This window comes from Pinus tabuliformis, chromosome 2_1, assembly GCF_031772625.1.
Source record: "Pinus tabuliformis cultivar Carrire ecotype Pingquan chromosome 2_1, CPIR1, whole genome shotgun sequence".
Lineage (NCBI taxonomy): Eukaryota > Viridiplantae > Streptophyta > Pinopsida > Pinales > Pinaceae > Pinus > Pinus tabuliformis.
Genome location: NC_142299.1, coordinates 910,477,740 through 910,496,082, shown reverse-complemented (window position 1 = coordinate 910,496,082; position 18,343 = coordinate 910,477,740). Strand labels below are relative to the sequence as shown.

General features: G+C 38.7%; 1 protein-coding gene across 1 annotated transcript in view; it reads right to left on the bottom strand.

Annotated features, from left to right (window-relative positions):
- LOC149203602 (exocyst complex component SEC6-like) overlaps positions 1-18,343 on the bottom strand; it is a 456,452-nt gene that overhangs the window by 382,428 nt on the left and 55,681 nt on the right. The window contains exon 5 of the mRNA XM_089403504.1: positions 18,067-18,157. Within this exon, the coding sequence (XP_089259630.1) occupies positions 18,067-18,157 (91 nt within the window). The remainder of the gene's footprint in view (positions 1-18,066; positions 18,158-18,343) is intronic.

Genomic DNA, 18,343 nt, shown 5'->3' with positions numbered 1-18,343 from the left:
AACCTTCTTATGATGCACTTTGCCACTATTATATCAGACTTACTATGCAGAGATGACAGTCACCAAAACAATTAGATCTATGCCAAATGATGAATGCCCAATTAATGCAATAAATTCCTTAATATCTTAGGCAACTTATGGAAGATTATTATGGCACTAAAATGGAAATTTTCACCATTGTTAAGAGGAGATAGGACTGTTGTAGCAAAACAAAGATGAGTAAAGGGATTAGAGATAGCAAACCAATGGCCCTAGGCCTAGAAGAAGCTTGCCACCTTGCCCAAATTTTTCCAATGACTGGAACACCTGCAAACACGAAAATTTGTGCCAAATACCTCTGCAAAACACACCAATATTCAGTCTAGAAATCAAATGCTTGCCACGGAGATGAAATGAGGGTCAAAAAGGGCAACACTAGGCCCTACAGGGCTAGCGTTGAGGTGAAGAAGGGCTTGAAGTGAGGACGCAAGGCTTGATGGGCCTGCGTTAAGGCTGCCAAGGCCTAGTAGGCCTACGGCTAGGGGAGCAGAGGGCAATTAGGGCCTATGTTGAGGCAAGGAGAGCCCACAAGGGTTGCCGCAAAGGTGAGAGACCAAGGCCACGGCAAGGCAAACGAAGGGTAGAAAGAGGGGCCTGGAGGAGGAGCAAGCCGAGGGAGCTGAACGAAGGGCAGACGGAGGGAGGCTGAGGGGCTTAGGCCTTACAGCCAGGCCTACAAAGGCCAAAAACAACCACGGCAGGGGCTAGGAAGGCAGGTTGAGGCCCTTGGGGCCTACGGCTAGGCCTGTAAGACCTAGAAAGGGTGACGATAGCCCCTAAAAGGGCCACGCTAAGGTCACAAGGGCTAAAATATGCCTGTGGCCTATGGCTAGAGGGCAAAAGGGAGTTGCGGCTAGGCAAGGGAGGGCTAGACAGCTATGGCATAGAACGAAATTGGGCCTGGAGGCCCTAGAAAAATTTGAAACCCTCGCCAAAATGTGATTTTGCTTCAGATCTTTAGTATTTGCCCAAATCACTGCAAAATTCCTTATTGTTGGCCCTGCAAAAATTCTAGAAACTAGATCTTACCTTAAAAGGCCTAGATCTAGCTCTAACCCAGCAAATCTTCTTGAATATTACCTAAAATGAAAATACAAGTACCCAAAACCCCAAAAATTCAAAACCGCAATTGCAAAACAAAGATTAGAAAATTTTGTATATAAAATTAAAAAATTATTTACAAAATATACAAATATACAATGCTTGAAATATTTTTTGAGGAATAATTTTTTTTGTAATTTTTGACAATGGCTAGATGTATTTTGAAAGATAGATATTAACCACAGCCTTAGTGAAGTAAGAAAATCACATAAAATATCTGAAGTCCAAACAAGGTCAACCTGTGCCCACAGTCTGTGAACTTGGAGCCCAAGGGTCGGGGAACCTGCAAACTCTATATATTTCTTAAGAGAAAATTGTTAGATCATACAATGAATCAGATCACCTAAGATAAGCCCAAAACTTACCAATAGAATGTTCCTATCATCTACAAATGAAATAACAATTCATATAATATTGAAGCACAATATAGGAAAGCACATACCCAGCACATACCACAGATCAATGAGACAAAGACACCATGAACTGTACCCCAAAGTCTTTTATTATGAAATTCAAACGTTCCCAGTAGAACAGTGGCTTCACACCAACGTTTACAAAATTACATCTGACCAAAGATCAAGATGTCAATAGAAGCAAAATGCCTTCTATTTATAGAGAAATCCCTCCAAGTGGAAAATAACGGCTAGTTGGTTTGATCCCCATCAAAATAATCTCGACCATTGATAAATACTTGATCAACTTTTAATCTCTGTTGTCAAAAATATTTATTTTTGAGGAATTTTCGAATTTCTCATTAAAACCATTTTTTATTAATCCAAAAATAATTATTTTGGATTAATTTCTTCAAAAATTTGACTTTGACTTAACCACCAAGATCCAAGGGCTTAATTTTTCTTAAAAAATCCATTTTTGCTTTGGTTGGGGACCTCCAAAAATTGACTTCTTCATGACCCATGAATTTTTTGGTCATTTTCCACTTGGAGAAATTAATTTCTCTAATTTTAATTTTTTGACTGTGAATTAATTAATTTTCTGGCTTAGAATTAAATTTATTTTTTGCCAAAAAAATTAATTAATTGACACTTGAGGGGATTAATTATTTTTCCACCCTCTAATACTTTAGCCATGGTTTCTGCTTGCGAGGGACCATGCACTGAAATATTTTTACATCAGATATCACAATAATTCAACCCTCAAATAATTTCTCAATTCTGCGACACTATGATCTAATAGACCAAGTGATTTGTAATAAAATAATTTAGCCAAATACCTTAAACTATTCCCAAATCATTTTTATAATAGACTCGACTAAGAACACTAGGACTCACCTAAGACTTCGGCAATAAATTTCACCCTAGCTTTGGGGTTTAAGCTGGAGAAAAAATACTCTTCTGATAAGTCGTGTTTAGAAACACAGGTAAAAACCTCCTAGGATGAAATTCGTCGCCAAAATCATAGGCTTACCTAGGTTTTTACATAATTACACAGTCGTACTAGCATCATTTACACTACAAATTTACAGAATGGGTTTACAATGACATAATAAGTTGTTGGCTGATGACTCTGATCTTTTGAAAAGATTGGCACAATTGCTTCCTTGAACTTGTGGCAAAATGGGTGCAACAAATCCCAAGGGGTCCTTTCCATTTTTCAAGACTTCTCAGACACTGCTCACACAATTAGATACCCATTTGGGAGATGTACTTGAGGTTCAATTTTGATGATGATCAAAGAAAGTGCCAATTCTTCCTATTTTCGGTGAAGTATCTTCTTTATGAATCATACTTTTTTTATACCCATTATTGAGAAAAACATGTATGCCAATTTCGCTGGCAATCACGGAACATCCACTTTCGTGCTTTTTGCTTTTTATAAAAATAGAAGATATCTTGGGTTCTCCTCCTAGTAGTGAAAATGGGTTTCAATTTTCAGCAGATTCCAATCATTTCGGTATTTTGAAAGCACATCTATTTTCACCTAGAGAGATGTGACCCAATTAAGACTGGTTTGCAATTTCTATTTTAGGATTTCGGTCAACTTTTCCCAAGCCGGGAGAATTGTGCCCTGGTGGATGCCTTTCTAGTTCATATTTGGGGAATTTGGCACACATGGGGCAACTACTACTGGCAAGAGCAGGTCATAGTGCACAAGTTTTGAGAAGTTTTCTTGCTTTGTGAAACTTAACCTTTCCTTTTTAACCAGCAGTTCACTTCAGTGCTTTTCTAATTCACTTTACAGCTAAATTAAGCAAGAATAGGATGAAGTAGTGGAAGCTCATGCATAGCTCTTAATAGGACCCATTTTCCAATTCATATTCACTCAAAAACACCATACATGGGAGATGAAATTTGAATGGTAGTTATTCTGTTTTCGTCCTTTTTGGACAGCAGCTTTTATAGATTCTCTTTTTCCCCTTCTACGAAAGGCAGCTTTTGTGCCTTCCATGGATTAATTATGTGCTCTGTGGGATATTGTTGAGAAATGTAACTAGTACCGGTCTTCATAATTGTACTTGAGTCATGATATAATATATTTGTCAAAAGAAATTTATTATTATCAAAATGACTTATTAAAGCATGGGTTTCATGCTTGGGTCAATGGTCAATAGGTCATAGCACCCTTTGAGTGCTCTAGGATTTCTGTTGAGTCAAAGTCAAAATCATTTAGAGACCCTTCTTGGGCTCCTTGTAAGAGACCCTTCTTGGGCTCCTTAAAGTCAAGAAATAAAAATTATTTTTGTCTATCCTCCACCAAGTGAGCTCCACCAAGTGAGCTTCCTCTCAAGTCGGCCTCAATCTCATCATGTCGGCCTCTTCATCAGTCTACAAGTCGGCCTATTATTGGATGCTCAAACCACTATATATAGCAAAAGGTACTCGACCTGTTTTGGCATCAATCCATCTGCAATTCGGATATCAAGAAGGAAGTGCGAGAGGGTAAAATATAAGCTTTCTGTCTTCTCAATAAAGAAACCAATACAGCGAAGGAAGAGAAGGATCCTTGGAAGATGTAAATTCTGTCCTTAATGCAATTACAGGGCCGAGGGTTCAGACTTACTTCAGAAATACAAGTGCAGGACGAAATTCTTGAAGAATCAGGATCACGTTGTCTTAAAGGAAAGAAGCTGACTTGGTGGAAAGAATTTTTTGGTCTAGGTGTCAAGGCTCAAGAGTCTTGGTTGTCTCACTGTGATTTGAATCTACTGAAGGAAGAGTTCTTGACTAGGTTTTCCCCTACCTAGAGGTTTTGCCCTGGCTGTGTGCCTACATCTTGTGTTCCTTTTTTTTGTGTGATCTTCATGGATTGGCATTAGTTTTAATGATAAGAACATAACAAATTGAAATAAGATATAACAAGTGAAACATCATAAGATAATGTCATAATAGAAGAGAAATCAAGTTAAATACATGATGTCCTAGATTTCTCAACAGATATTACCTCTTCTATTGTTATCTAGAGAGGATGCACCCTACTAGGGCCTTGATCCATAGTAGCAAGATTCAGCTATATTAGCCTTTCTAGTACAGAAATACAGTTGTATGGATTATGGCATATTATATAGATAGCATGGATACAATATATATCCCTGATTACTATTCTTACATTTTACAAAAAGAAATTCAGAAATTGTAAGCTACTTTTATACGTAACCTAGATGGTGGTCTCTGCTTCTACATGGAACAAAGGATTTTATGCCTACACCAAATCACAGTTCATGGGGAGAGAAATTTTATGCCTGCCCTAAACAGTAAATCATGTCTTGTGCATGCAAAATATTTTTCCTTGGTCTTGAGCACTATCACTGGAGAATTTACTTGCATCCGCATGCAATGCTATGACCAACATTGGTGTTGCTAATGGTGGTCTGGACTCTAGACTCTGGAAGTAGAACACCTAATGATCAATACTACCACTTCACCCCAACACCCAACAATCAGTACTCTCTCTTCACACAGACTCTCAACAATCATGGTGGATATGTGAGAATATGTGATATAGTTTAAGTTATAATATAACATAATCAACAGTTTATGTTAGGTTATAAGTTCATTTTGTTTTGCCTATAATTTCTAGGATAATATTTTATAGATGATATAATATATACATTATTTTACATAGTAAACTTTAGGTTATATTTTTTTATAGGTAATATATCCCAAGGGAAACCTTTTGGGCACTTCCCCTCATTCTAAGGATGGTACCCAAGGTGAACCCTAGATTCTTGAGAGCATGTTACCCACAATTTCGTCTAGGAAAAAAGTGTTCCTGAGGGAACCCTTAGGATGTGCTATGACAATTATGAGACCAGGAGCACTTACAATTTACAACAAATAAGCTAAGCAATGATAAATTCCTTCCAAAGTATTTGTGATGTGGACTAGAAACCATAATGCCATTAAGGAATGTTGAACTTAGAAAAGAAAAAGGACTGTCATTACTATGCAATCCAGAGACAATTGTAGTTTTTGTTGTAGTCCTTGGAATAGAAAGTTGGCATAGAGAAATACTGGAACCTCACCTGGAATTAAATCCAAGGAATGAGGACATATAAGTAGACAGCACCGCCAGTAGTTAAGGCATTTTTTTTGCAAAGCATGTTGATCAGATCTGATTACAGCATCATGGTACAAATGTTCAAGAAAGTGCCTACCTGATGAACTGATATACTCATGTATTCACTGATTTTAATGGGCAAAGTTTGTTTGGGCTGTTGTATATCAGATCTAGAGGTAAAAATGTTACAGAACAAAGGAGATAAGAGTACAGAGGTGTAGGGATTACAAGGTTCACGCGTGACTATCTTAGTACAACTCTCAAAACATGGTTTATGATTATGAGACAGTTTCCTCTAGTGCATTGCATTACAGTACAATGAAGACTGTAACATAACCCTTTCTCAAGTTTGCAACAATTAAGTGAACACAATAAGGGCAGAGTATGTATGACAGCGTTATCTGAACATTGTTATAAAGATTATTGATGTTTAATCATTTAAAGAGTTAGTTTCACATTGTCTTTTGGCCACAAATTCATATTCACCTTGTTCTGGAAACTATACTCTCTCCCTTGAACGATAATGTACTTCATGTTGAAACATTCTACCTCTGACCTTCCTGTCTGGATTGGAGCAGAGAACTCTATATCAGATGAGAGGAGGATATTTTACTGTGGACATGTTGGAGTGTATGTCTGTGTGTTTCCCTTGGGCATTGGAATAATTAATCACCGAGACAACCTTATACCAAACAGGAACCAACCTTTACAAGTCACAATTAATTTTGATATAAAGAAACAAGTTGAGCCAACCAATGAACATGGTAAATAAGACCTTGATCCAACCTATTTGGTCCCTATTATCACTGTATTTTTTAAAAGCCTCATCCATACTTTGAGGGCATGTTGTCTAAGAAGACCCCACAAAGAAGAGTGCCTAGACTGGAGGGAGTTAGTTGTTCAACTTGGAGAGTTGGACTTGCATAATTTATGGAGGAGACATGATACTCTTTCCATTTGTGATATGTACTGTGTAAATGTATATGTAATAAGGTCGACCTAATAATAAAGGGGCCACATATGCAATGTGTGAATAGATATATATAGATATCATGTAGTCATTGTTAAAGACATGTGATTTGGATGTATCGATGTATTGGGTATTTCAATGAATTTCACCTACTATTTAAGGAGTTATCATGTAACTTAACTCTCTTATGATCTTATCTATATTGGAGTTGTGTTCCATGCTCACATTGATGTACATGGTGTGTACTACTAATTTCTTATGATATTTTTTAGTATTTCTTTGGCAGGTTTGGGGGTTTTGTGCCCACTTTTGAAGCTCAATCAAGACTTGATTGTAGAAGAGTCCAGCTTTGAAGGGCCTTTGGACGCTGGATCCTATGAGTGAAAACTTTTTTGGTGATGTCTCAACTGTTAGGGCTCGTGCCCGTTAGATCTAGTATATGTGGCTTGAGAAGCCCCTATATTGTATTTATTTACATTATTTAATTAATAAGAGGGACTCTACCCCCTTCATAGGTTAGATGAGGTGAATTCAGTTAGGAAATTAATCCCTCTCCCTATAAATAGAGACGCACTTCCTCTCATTTTCTCATGGTTGGATTGGGGTAGAAACCCCTTACCAAGTTTGAAATTTCTGTAATTTTAACTTTTCTCTTAAATTTTGCTATCGATGGATGAGTTGAGTGACAAGTTACAACCCTAGTGAAACAAGGCTATTCACCTCTTTGGAGTATAAAATAAAATATATGTCCACTTATGTGCCTTTGACTCAGTTAATTTTCTCCACATAACAGTAAAACTTACCATTCACATAAAGAGATTTTGTATTTCTTTTGTTCTTCTTTTACCTTGAAAATACCATGGGCAATTACCATGGGTAGCTAAAACCAAGAGATTGTAAACCACTTAATGAAGAATTAAGATAATCTTATCTACTCTTCCTTCTCTTATGTGTAGTTTTAAAGATATTTGAAAAGATTCCCTTTTGACTTTATCATGCACTTTTTATCAATAATGTCGAACATTTATATATATATGAATGTTCTCCATTAAAATTTACATCGAACTATATTTTTTTTTACTAGAATCATTGAAATGTCAATGGCCAAAGGCCTGATTATTTTTTTTATTTAAGTTTTTGGGGCCAAAGGCCTAAATGGCAATATGGAGAATCTCCAACTCTGAGTGAAACACTTCAATTACACAACAATAAGGTTGACGGGAGGTTGATGGCCAAAGGCCTGTTGATCAGCCAACGTGGCTGTGATACCAATGTAACTACCAAAAGTCATATACACAGTGGAAATATTTAAAATACTTCAAAGACATAAATCTCTATTATAAGACATGTAACTGTATATTGAATTGATGTAAGATATAAGATGATTACAAATGAGAATGAGGGTTTGCTTATATACCCTAGGGAGGTGCCCTTTCATGAATGGTCATGTCTCTAAGACATGTCTCTTCATTACTAACTAACTAACCATTAGTTAATTAGTTAATATTTATTATTATTTATTTATATTTATATTTATATTTATTATTTTTATATGAATATATTCATAACAGAATTCCTCAATCCCAACGATACTAGATATGCTAGCTATTTTCTCTTATTGGAGAGGATGCTAGAGGTACAAGCACCACTACAATCCTTGGTTGTGAGTCCAGATTGAAGAAGGTGGTCAGAATCAAAGAGAGGCTCGGGGAAGAAGGTCAGGCTTCAGGTGTTGGACAATGATTGGTGGGCAAATTGTTCTTATTTGGTGTCATTCTTGGGCCCTATTGTGGAAGTCATTTGTTACACTGATTCAGATGCTCCTAGTCTTGGAGAAATCTATGAGAATTCTGATAGCATGTTGGGTCGTGTGAAGGCAGCCATTCAGCAGAGGGAGCCCTCATTAGAGTTCTATACATCCCAGAATCAACCCATCATTCAGTGTAGGTAGGATCGCATGAATACACTTTTGCACATGACAACATATGCATTAAACCCAAAATGGTATGTTTAAAGGCCTAGGAGAGTGCCTCCTATTGATGATCCTGAGGTAAAAAATGGCTTCCTAGATGCAATTGCAAAGATGTAAAATGAGGAGGGGGCAAAATTTCGAAGACGGATTGTTCAGTTTGCATCTCTTAGTGGCCCCTTCAACACACGTGGTGCTCGGGCAGATCACATAGATCTAGCCCAAGATGACCTGATTAGTTGGTGGAGGATGCATGGGGATGGTGCTCCAAAGCTCAAACATCTAGCTAGGTGTTTTTTGTCTCAGATTGCTAGTTCCTCTGCAGCAAAGAGGAATTGGTCCATGTTGGCCCTCAATTTTGGTCATTTTTGCCTATCCTAAACCCATCCATTTACCACCATATTCCATCATATTTCACTTACATATGCTTCATTTCACTCTTATTTTGCATATTCAGGTAACTAAATTAAGTTTTTCAATTTTTAGAGATTTTTGTAAAAATTGGGTTTTAAGAGTAAATTTGGATTGCACTAAAAATTCTCGTAATAGCTCCATTAAAGTCATATGTGCAGGACACTTGGGCAAGAGTTGAGTGCATATTTGGAAAGCTTGGGAACCACGGATGGATGAACACCTATTGGTTCGATCAAACTAAGCAAACACAGGCCCAGTCAACGCTGGTCAAACTTGACCTGTCATTCATAAATCCCTATTAAAAAAGGGCAAAATATTATTTTTTGGGATTTTGCCTAATTTTGTGAACCAGACTTAATGAGTTCGACCTGGATGGATGGATTAGGATAGATAAATATTGTTAGAGCTATTGTAGCTAAGTTTGTTGATAATTTGCTTATTTAAACTGAGTTTATGAACCATTCATGTATGTAATTTGTATTCAGACTATTGGAGACCTTTTGATAATTTGAAGAATACTTTCTATTGTTCTAAGTTGTTGTTCATGCTGTGGATATTTTCATAAGTTAGCTATAGCTGAGAGTTCCTTAGGTGTACAAGGCAAGGTTGGAGGGCCCCCATACCAAGCTAAGTACACTTTGATTACATTAGTATAATTTTAATTTCAATATTTCTTGTTTCAGATTTATGCTTCAATTATTTAGATGTGTGATGCTTCTTGTGTGATTTTGGGATGATGATAGTTTAAAATCAAATTTGCATATGAAATGACAAACAAGAATTTAAGTTAAATTCTCTTTCTAACAAGTTATGAATCATAGCTAAAATCATCATTTTTGCTTTTCTTGTATTATTTCTTGAATTTCAGTTTTATTTGATGCAATGGTAATGATATTGGAGTAGATCTGTCAGAAATGACAACCAGGATCTCCTAACTTAGGAGCCCCTTTTCTTACTATCTACACATTACAGACCACTGCTCTTTAGTTTCTCTTCTTCGAGGCAGTACTATGAGGAAGGACAACCAGGACCTCCTAAGTTAGGAGCCTCTTCTCTTGCTTGTTGCATCTTGAACAAGAAACTTTTTAATCTTTTAAAACTTAGATTATATTTGTAATATGCATTTCCTTTAAACTTTATAGTTTTGCCTTCCTAATTTGATTTCACCTTAAATCCATATATTTTGGACATGCTTCCAAGTCTACAAGCCCGGATTGATAAGTAAAACACGTGTTAGTTTACTTAGTAAATTGACCTTACATTTTGGCGTCGTTGTCGAGGATCGAACCCGGGTCACCCCCTTACGGTCATTTATCATTTGATATGTTCTTATGTTCAAGAGGAACAAGCTTAGCTCTAAAAGCGCTGAGAAGTTAGTTGTTGTGCACAGTGCCCTATGTCTTGAGCATAGGAATACATCTGAGTATTTGAAGGGACCAGCAACACGATGGGATGTTGATCTAGAGGATGATGCACAAGTAGATATGGAGGAGAGACTTGATGAGACATAGATGGGGTTGGTTGGTGTGCCACTTATCATGTTTGAGAATGCAAGTGATTCTGATTCAGATGGTGACATGGTTGATCCTGATTTATTCATGTAGCAGCTGGATGCGGATACTAGCGGGGCATTACCTTGAGCAATTACGTTCATTTATCATTTGATATGTTCTTATGTTATTAACTTATTTGCTTTTCTGTTTCATACTTCATTTGTAGACTTCAGTTTATTTTGAATCTTGATATATGATATATTAGACTTCAGTTTATTTTGAATCTTGATATATGATATATTAAACTTAAGTCTTGACTCTATAAACATTTGACTCTTGATGTATCAAACTTTACTTTTATTTCAATATTCAGTATTCATAGTTGGAACTTCAATATGGTTTAAAACTTTAAACATTTATTTTCATTGTACATATTTAGTAGTTACACTGTACAGTTACAAACTTACATGTATGATGTATGATTATATGATATCATGCTTTTCGTTTTAAATTTGTTTCAGTTATCTTTCGATTTATCATTTATCCTTCATGATGTAAGTGTTATATATTATATAATGTTAAAGATAGTTACATTATAAATATTAAAATTTCAATGATATATCATATATTTTATATTTATAAGTTTTTAAGACCCCAACGTCCCCCCACGTTTCTTAAAAATTGGTGAGGAGATTTTGCATAGGCCGCTCCTGCGTATCCCCGCTCCCTTGTCCCCACATCCCGGAAACTCAGCTAATATATGATTGAGGATGTTGTATGGGATATTCTTGAAACGATTTTTAGGAACCAGTGTGGATCTTTCACAAGAGTTGCTACTACTGTATGAACAGAAATTGAAGCCTGTTGAAATAAATCAAATGGCATTCCTCTGATAAAGTCTCACTCTAACCTTACCAACATCAGCACTCCAAGTCTACTATTATCCATTAGCAAAGTACCAAATGAAAATAGTGTTATGGACCACTTCACAAAATCCAAATAGATTCATTACAAATTGTTGCTAACACTACAGCGGCCTCCTGGCAATACAAATGTAAAGAAGGATACTTTAGTGAGTGTTTGAAGGATGTGGCCAGTGTTGTAAAGGATTCGGACAAGAAGCTCTAATAGTGATTTGACTGACCTTTCATGACTCCCAAATATGGTGCTTTGTACCCCACAGGAATTTGTGGGAGTGGGTAGATTTGCAGTAGAAGGGCATATTGTTGTTGATAAATTACTACAGAAAATTAGATTGAGTGCCCAGGTCGCTTCTTTCCCAAATAGATATATTTCTTTGGTGAATATGTGGAAGTATCATGAGCATTGTTGATTGGCAGGCATTAAATAGAGACATGTTGTTCAGTTGATCTGTGTTAAACATGAGTTTTATAGCTGGTCCGATTTCAGGGTACAGGTTACCTAAAAAAAATAAAAATAAAAATTTGTTTGCCTGGGTCGTGTGGCCGCGAGCAATTACAACCAGCGGAATCAGCCTCTGAATCGAAATAGACCGGTTCGGTACCGAACCGGCCTATTCTGGTTTGGACCGGAAATGACCCCAAACCAATCGGACCGGTCGATTCCGGTCTAGTTCTAATAACATTGATATAGCTAGATCAAAGGCCTCGGTGAAGTAGAAGACTAAGTGAATAAGTCCATGGTTGGAGGTCAATGAGGTTAGGAATGCCCGAGTCTGATAGATGACAGCGAGGGGGTGACAGTGATGTTGGCTCACTACTGGAGTCCTCTAGATCCAATGGGGTGCCCAGCTACACAATCTTGTGTGGGAATGTAGAAGCAAGGGATACTCCTAGCATCCAAGGCCAAAGGAAAGAAGCTCTGGATAAGTCTCTAACTGCTCAGCTAGGGTTGGGGAGGAGTCTGTCCGAGGGCCACCCTGCTCGGGAACCATTTGGAACTAATCCCTCTGATGCTCTAGATGTGACTAAATCGATGTGAATGTTGTTTGACACCCCCCAATGGTATCAAGGATACTAGTTGCCCTCCCAAAGGGAGAGACTAAGGCGAGACCCAAGGCCTCACTATTCTACTATCTGAAATACTCTAGAACTCAGCTCATCACTTGTTGCTCCGATCAACCAGATCAACCCGAAAGTATGATGTGATCATTTGAAAAATCCCCAAGTGAGGCGAGGTATGTAGGACCAGAGATATATGTTTGAATATCTTCGTGATGAAGAGGTCCAGGCATCTCTGGTCGAGATAGTGGAAGAAGGTAGAGAGAGATCCTCCTAAATCTCTACAGAGGTAGTTGTAGCACCCTCTGATCTCGTAGTATGAGGACCATCTAAAAATGAGGTGTTGCTCTATCTTTGGCGAATAAAGGTGACACACCTGGCAGATCCTATAAGATCTTGGTATACTTCATCCTCCGCTCAGAATCAATGAGAACCAACCCGATGTTGACCGAAAGAGATCCTGAGTGAGTGCATTCAATGTTTGCATGTGTATAGGGGGGGGGCGATGATGCCATCCTGTAACTCCAAGAAATGCTTAAGGTAGAAGGACATCTTCGAGCCCAGGTCTGTCGGGGGGGGAGTACAAGTGACCTAAATGTACAATCTTTAGATATCCTCTCTGGTGCACTAATTCTGTACTTATCTAGGTAGAGTGAGATGGCTCGCTGCAACAAGGGAGAATTGGAGAAAACATTTTAGGCAGATGGTCAATGTCTGAAGAAGTCGATAAACATCTGAGAACCATGCTCGTGTCTAGCCTAAAAGGTGAGCCGAAGCAAGGGCATCCAAGTAACAAAGTGCAAGGTACAGGTATCGATCTCTCCTGGCAGCTAAATTTTTGAAAGATCTGACGCTGTAGAGGAAACAAACCAAGCGAAAAATGACATTGAGATGAAAGGGGTGAGCACCAAACTCTGCTTGAATAATGGGTTGCAAGATTATACGTTTGCATTGGATGATGCTCCTGAGAAGTAAGGTTTGGACTCCCTCCATCTGGGCCCAATCTATTTGTACCAGGCTCGGCGCCAAAATCTCTGAGCCATAAAGAAATGTGGGTTTAATACTCGCATCCATGAGGTAGAGTTTGGACGAGATGTCCTAAAATTGACTTTGGAAGCACTGTCTCTTGATAAAAACATACCCCTTGCTAAGTCGAGGCTAGAGGGCTTGTCGCATACCAAAACAAGGTCACATGAACTGTACTTCTAGGTAGATGTATGATGTGGTGACCTCGATCTCTTTCCCCAGGAAGTAGAAATGCATGTCTGTAAGAATTTTCTTGGAAACATAGAAGATCACGACCTTGGTTTTACCTAGGTTGATTGTCAACTATCGAAGGTCATAAAAGTTGGCGAAGGTGTTGATCTCTGTGCGAGCTCTCAGGAGTAAATGCCAACAAGACCAAGTCATCTGCAAAAAGGAGCAGGGAGATCAACACCTGATGTAGAAGGCAACCACCCCCCTCCTCGATGTGATCATGGAGGAAAGATTCTAGCTCATTAATGTAAATCCCAAAGAGGGTCAGCGAGAGGGGGCAACCCTATTTTACCCCAATGGTACTATAGACAAAGTTAGAAAGGCCACTGGTCATCCTAAGGAAACCTAAAACTGACTCATATCCACCTATGATGGCTACTAGAAGGGTCTCAAATATGCCAATGTCCCGAAGTCTCTAGAACAATGCCTCTGAGGCACAATATCAAATGTTTTCCGAAATTCTACAAAGCAACAATAGACTTTTTAAGAGCGGTGATGAGACTCCTCAATAATGGCTCAAAGTGTGAAGATGTGATCCATCTTCTTGTTAGATTTCCTTAAAACCCAGTCATTGATTCGCAATTTTCTAAGTATAAAACCAGAAATACAAACAACAATTGTTCTGGAAACTTAAATTACAAATACACTAAGTTTTCTAACATAACATGCACAATGGAAATAAATAAATCTGAAGACAAACACATTCAATGCATAGAACACAAGACATAACCAGGAAAACCCAACTCCAAGGAAAACTTGCAAACTATGTGTGTTTTCTATTAGCTCAGCAAATGATAAACTCCAAAAATTTATATAGCAGGAATACTTCCCTTCTACAACAAACTTCACTCAATAACTAATCTGAACAAAAAGCAAGACAACAACTATGCACTCGTGCTAATCTATGAACAAAAAGCAAGACAACTCCTCCACCATGGCATCTCTCCACAATTGCTAAGTGGTTGCCTTCTAGTACCTGGAAGGCTTGGCATCTAATAACTCCCTCACAAGTGCCATATATCCTATGTACTTCTGTGGTTGTCTACTCTATTGAATTGATGTACTAGGAGCAACAACTTGCTCTTGCGCCTCATGGATCAGTTGTGTCACCCATCTCGCTCTACTTGTCCCTGTGTTGGGAACCATTGCATAAGTGGGCTCCACTCTCTCTCCTAACTACGTGTCCCCCTTGTCCTCATGTTGTTTGGCCTACCAATCAACATGTACAATTACAGCCTGAGGTGATGGTTGAGCCTCCTACTTGGGAGCTTGTTGCTCCTCCTCCTGCACTATAGTCGGCTCACACTCTAAGGAATATTTCAAATCTCTTTCCTCCTCAAACTTCACATCTCTCCTAATGATTGTTTTCCCGAGTGCTAGTATATACACCCTGTATGCTTTGGATGTCTCGTTGTAACCCACAAAGATGCCCTTCTCTGTTGTGGGCTCCAACTTCTTCCTTTTCTCCTTTGCTACAAGGCAATACACTAAGCTACCAAACATCCAGAAATGTGATACGTCTGGTTTCTTCCCAGAGAAAGCCTCCTTTGGTGTAACTTGCCCCTACACTTTATGTGGACTCTGATTCTACAAGAAAATTGTTGTATCGCATGCCTCAGCCCAAAGAAACTTAGGCAATCCCTAATCATGCAACTTGGCTTTGGCCACTCCATATATGGCCCTGTTCTTGTGCTCAACCACCCCGTTTTGCTAAGGATTATATGTAGTCAGCTCCCTCTGAATGCCCTCCTTGGCAAAACTCCTTAAATGTGTTTGAGGTGTACTCCCCACCATTATCAAACCTCAATGCCTTCATTTTCGTGCCAGTTTGGTTCTCAACCAAGGCCTTGTACTCTAGAAACTTCAAGAAGACTTCATCCTTCTTCTTCATGAAAAACATCTAGGTCTTCCTTGAATGATCATCAATGAAGGTGACATAATACTTGTACCCACTAAGGGATACTATAGAGAAAGGACCACAAACATCTGAATGAAGAAGATCCAAGATACCCCTGGCCCTATTATCTCCGCTAGGAAAAGAGGTTTTGCATACTTGCTAAGTGTGCAAACCTTGCACACTTCATGTTGGTCCACATTGCACTGTGGCAGCCCTATTGCTATCTCCTTGAGAATCTTCAGCGCACTATGGTGCAAATGCCCCATGCGCCTATGCCACAGTTTACCAAGCTCCTTGCTTGAGTCACAGCTCCCTCTATTGGTTAATGTTGCGGTTAACTCAAATTGTAATATGTACAAGCTCTTATGCCTAACCCCAATTTTCTTAGCCACCTTTGAGTCTGAGGGTTTTATAAAAAACTAACCTATCTGAAGGTCAACTCGTACCCCTTATCCTCCAATTTTGAAACTGAAACGTAGTTTTTCTTGAGCCCAAGTACATAAAGTACATCTGTGAGATACAAAGGCTTTCCAGAGTCCATTTCAAATCTAGTGTACCAGATCCCTCGGCCTAGTACTTCCCATCATCTCCCATATCAATGTCAAATTGCATATCCCTTTTTGATAGTTTGCTAAAATACTTCTTGTTTCCTATCATATGACAAGACGCACTGTTGTCTACATAACATAAATTGGTCGCCACTGAGCTTTCCATGCAAGCTACAAGTGAAAACTCCTCAAGATAAGAAGAGAACTCATCTATCTCTGCAAAGGCTACTACTTGGTCCTTCTTGGACCCTTTCTTCCTATTAGGGCATTTAGTAGCATAATGCCCAAATTGGTGGCACGAAAAGCACTTGATCTTGCTGAGATCCTTTTTCTTCTTCTCGCCCTTGGAGCTTGGCTCTCCACCACCATTGTTCTTTTTGTCATTGGAACTACCCCCTTGTTGGCTAGGACAAAGTTCTATTCATCTTCTTCGGTCTTAACATAAGACCCATAATGAGCTTGCCTATGAATCTCATCTTGGACACAATCACCCCATAGTCGCTCCCAATATGGAAGCCTTTTACTAGCACAAATCCCATAAATGAAGGCTTGCCAAGATTTGGTTAAACCCAACAAAGCGAAATTCACCAGATCATTATTTGGAACTGTCTTGCTCATGCTAGCCAGTGCTTCCCTCACTTGGGTAAACTTGGTGAGGTAAGACACAACACAATCGGACTTGGACATTTTGATAGCCCTCAATTTATCCTTCAACGTGATTTTCCTAGCCTCACTCGAACCCTAGTAGAGGCCAGTGATGGCACTCCACATAGCTTTGGCTATCTTCTTCCTCGTCAAGTGAGGAATAATGTGGTCTTTGACTCCCACCAAGATGATTCTTCTTGCCTTAGCATCCTCTTAGCATCCTTCTTGTTATGTTGAGCCAACTATTGAGGGTCAGTGGGTGCAGCTAGGACATTACAACAAACTCTCGCACCCTTGCTCCTCCAGCACCATTGTTATCCACTCACAACATGAACGGTAGTTGGACGCACCGTCAAATCTGTCCTCAAATCTGAGACCCTAATATGTCATATTGACAAATTGCACTGCCCAAGGTTAATACCTAAAAGGGGTCTACGGTACAGAAGCACAGACCTAGCCTATCCTTTCTACTGAATCCCCCCATTAATCTATGCCCAAAAGTGTCCATGATAAGCAGACTACAATAGTAAATTTCAAAATGACAAGGCATACCTTTAGATTCGGGAAGCCCACCTTCAAACATACGATCATCACAAATGGGCAAGGGACCACATGGTTAGTTCAGGTGGCGGAGAAATGGAACAATGAGCTTGTTGATGGCTGCAAGGGGCTGCTGGCTGTCCGCTGAGGACCATCTTGCAGAAAAATTTTATCGTAGGGATATTACCCACAAAATGGTGGGTAACACTACCCACAATTTCGCTTGATGATTTTTTTATTCTATGTTAAACTTGCACCAACCAGCAGTTGATAAGTCCTAAACAACTAACAGACTAAGATTTAAGGTTGTCTACACCCTATACATTTCATGATCAAACCTTAGAGCTCCTAGGGAAGCCCCCTTATAGTTGGCAAAGCAGCAACCCAAATCAAGAAATGACTTGAGTGAGGTGATACTGGCTTATAGTCCTATAGTTACCCGGACTCCTCTTAGCTTCCCTATCCAGAATTTTTGGGTGATAACATGACTTCTTGGGATTTCACACCTACTCAACTCCTGTGATTATAGAGGTGAAGTGTTAATGAACACATCTGCTCATGATACAACAGTAAAAATATATCAACATTATACATTCACACATTACTCGTTAACTTCTATTGTAACCATAACTCTTTCAGTCAATACTTGTAACAATGCACGGTAGATCTAGCAGCTAAAGGTTCAACAAAACTCACCTTTAGAGTTGTGTTCAAATTGTTGCGTGCATTACTAAGAAGTTTAATCTGATCATGATTTTCAATCAGTGTCTGGCATTCCTGACACAACCTGTTGCAAAAATAGAATGTCCAAGTTGCACAGGTTATTCACTCTTGCATTCATAGCAACAATTTGCTACTATTCCTTAAAAAATCAGAATCAAAGTTCAAACTATACCTTCCAAAAAGTGTTTGAATCCAAGCAATCAAAATCTACACTCTACTTTCGTTCAGATTAATGCACATGTAAAATGGA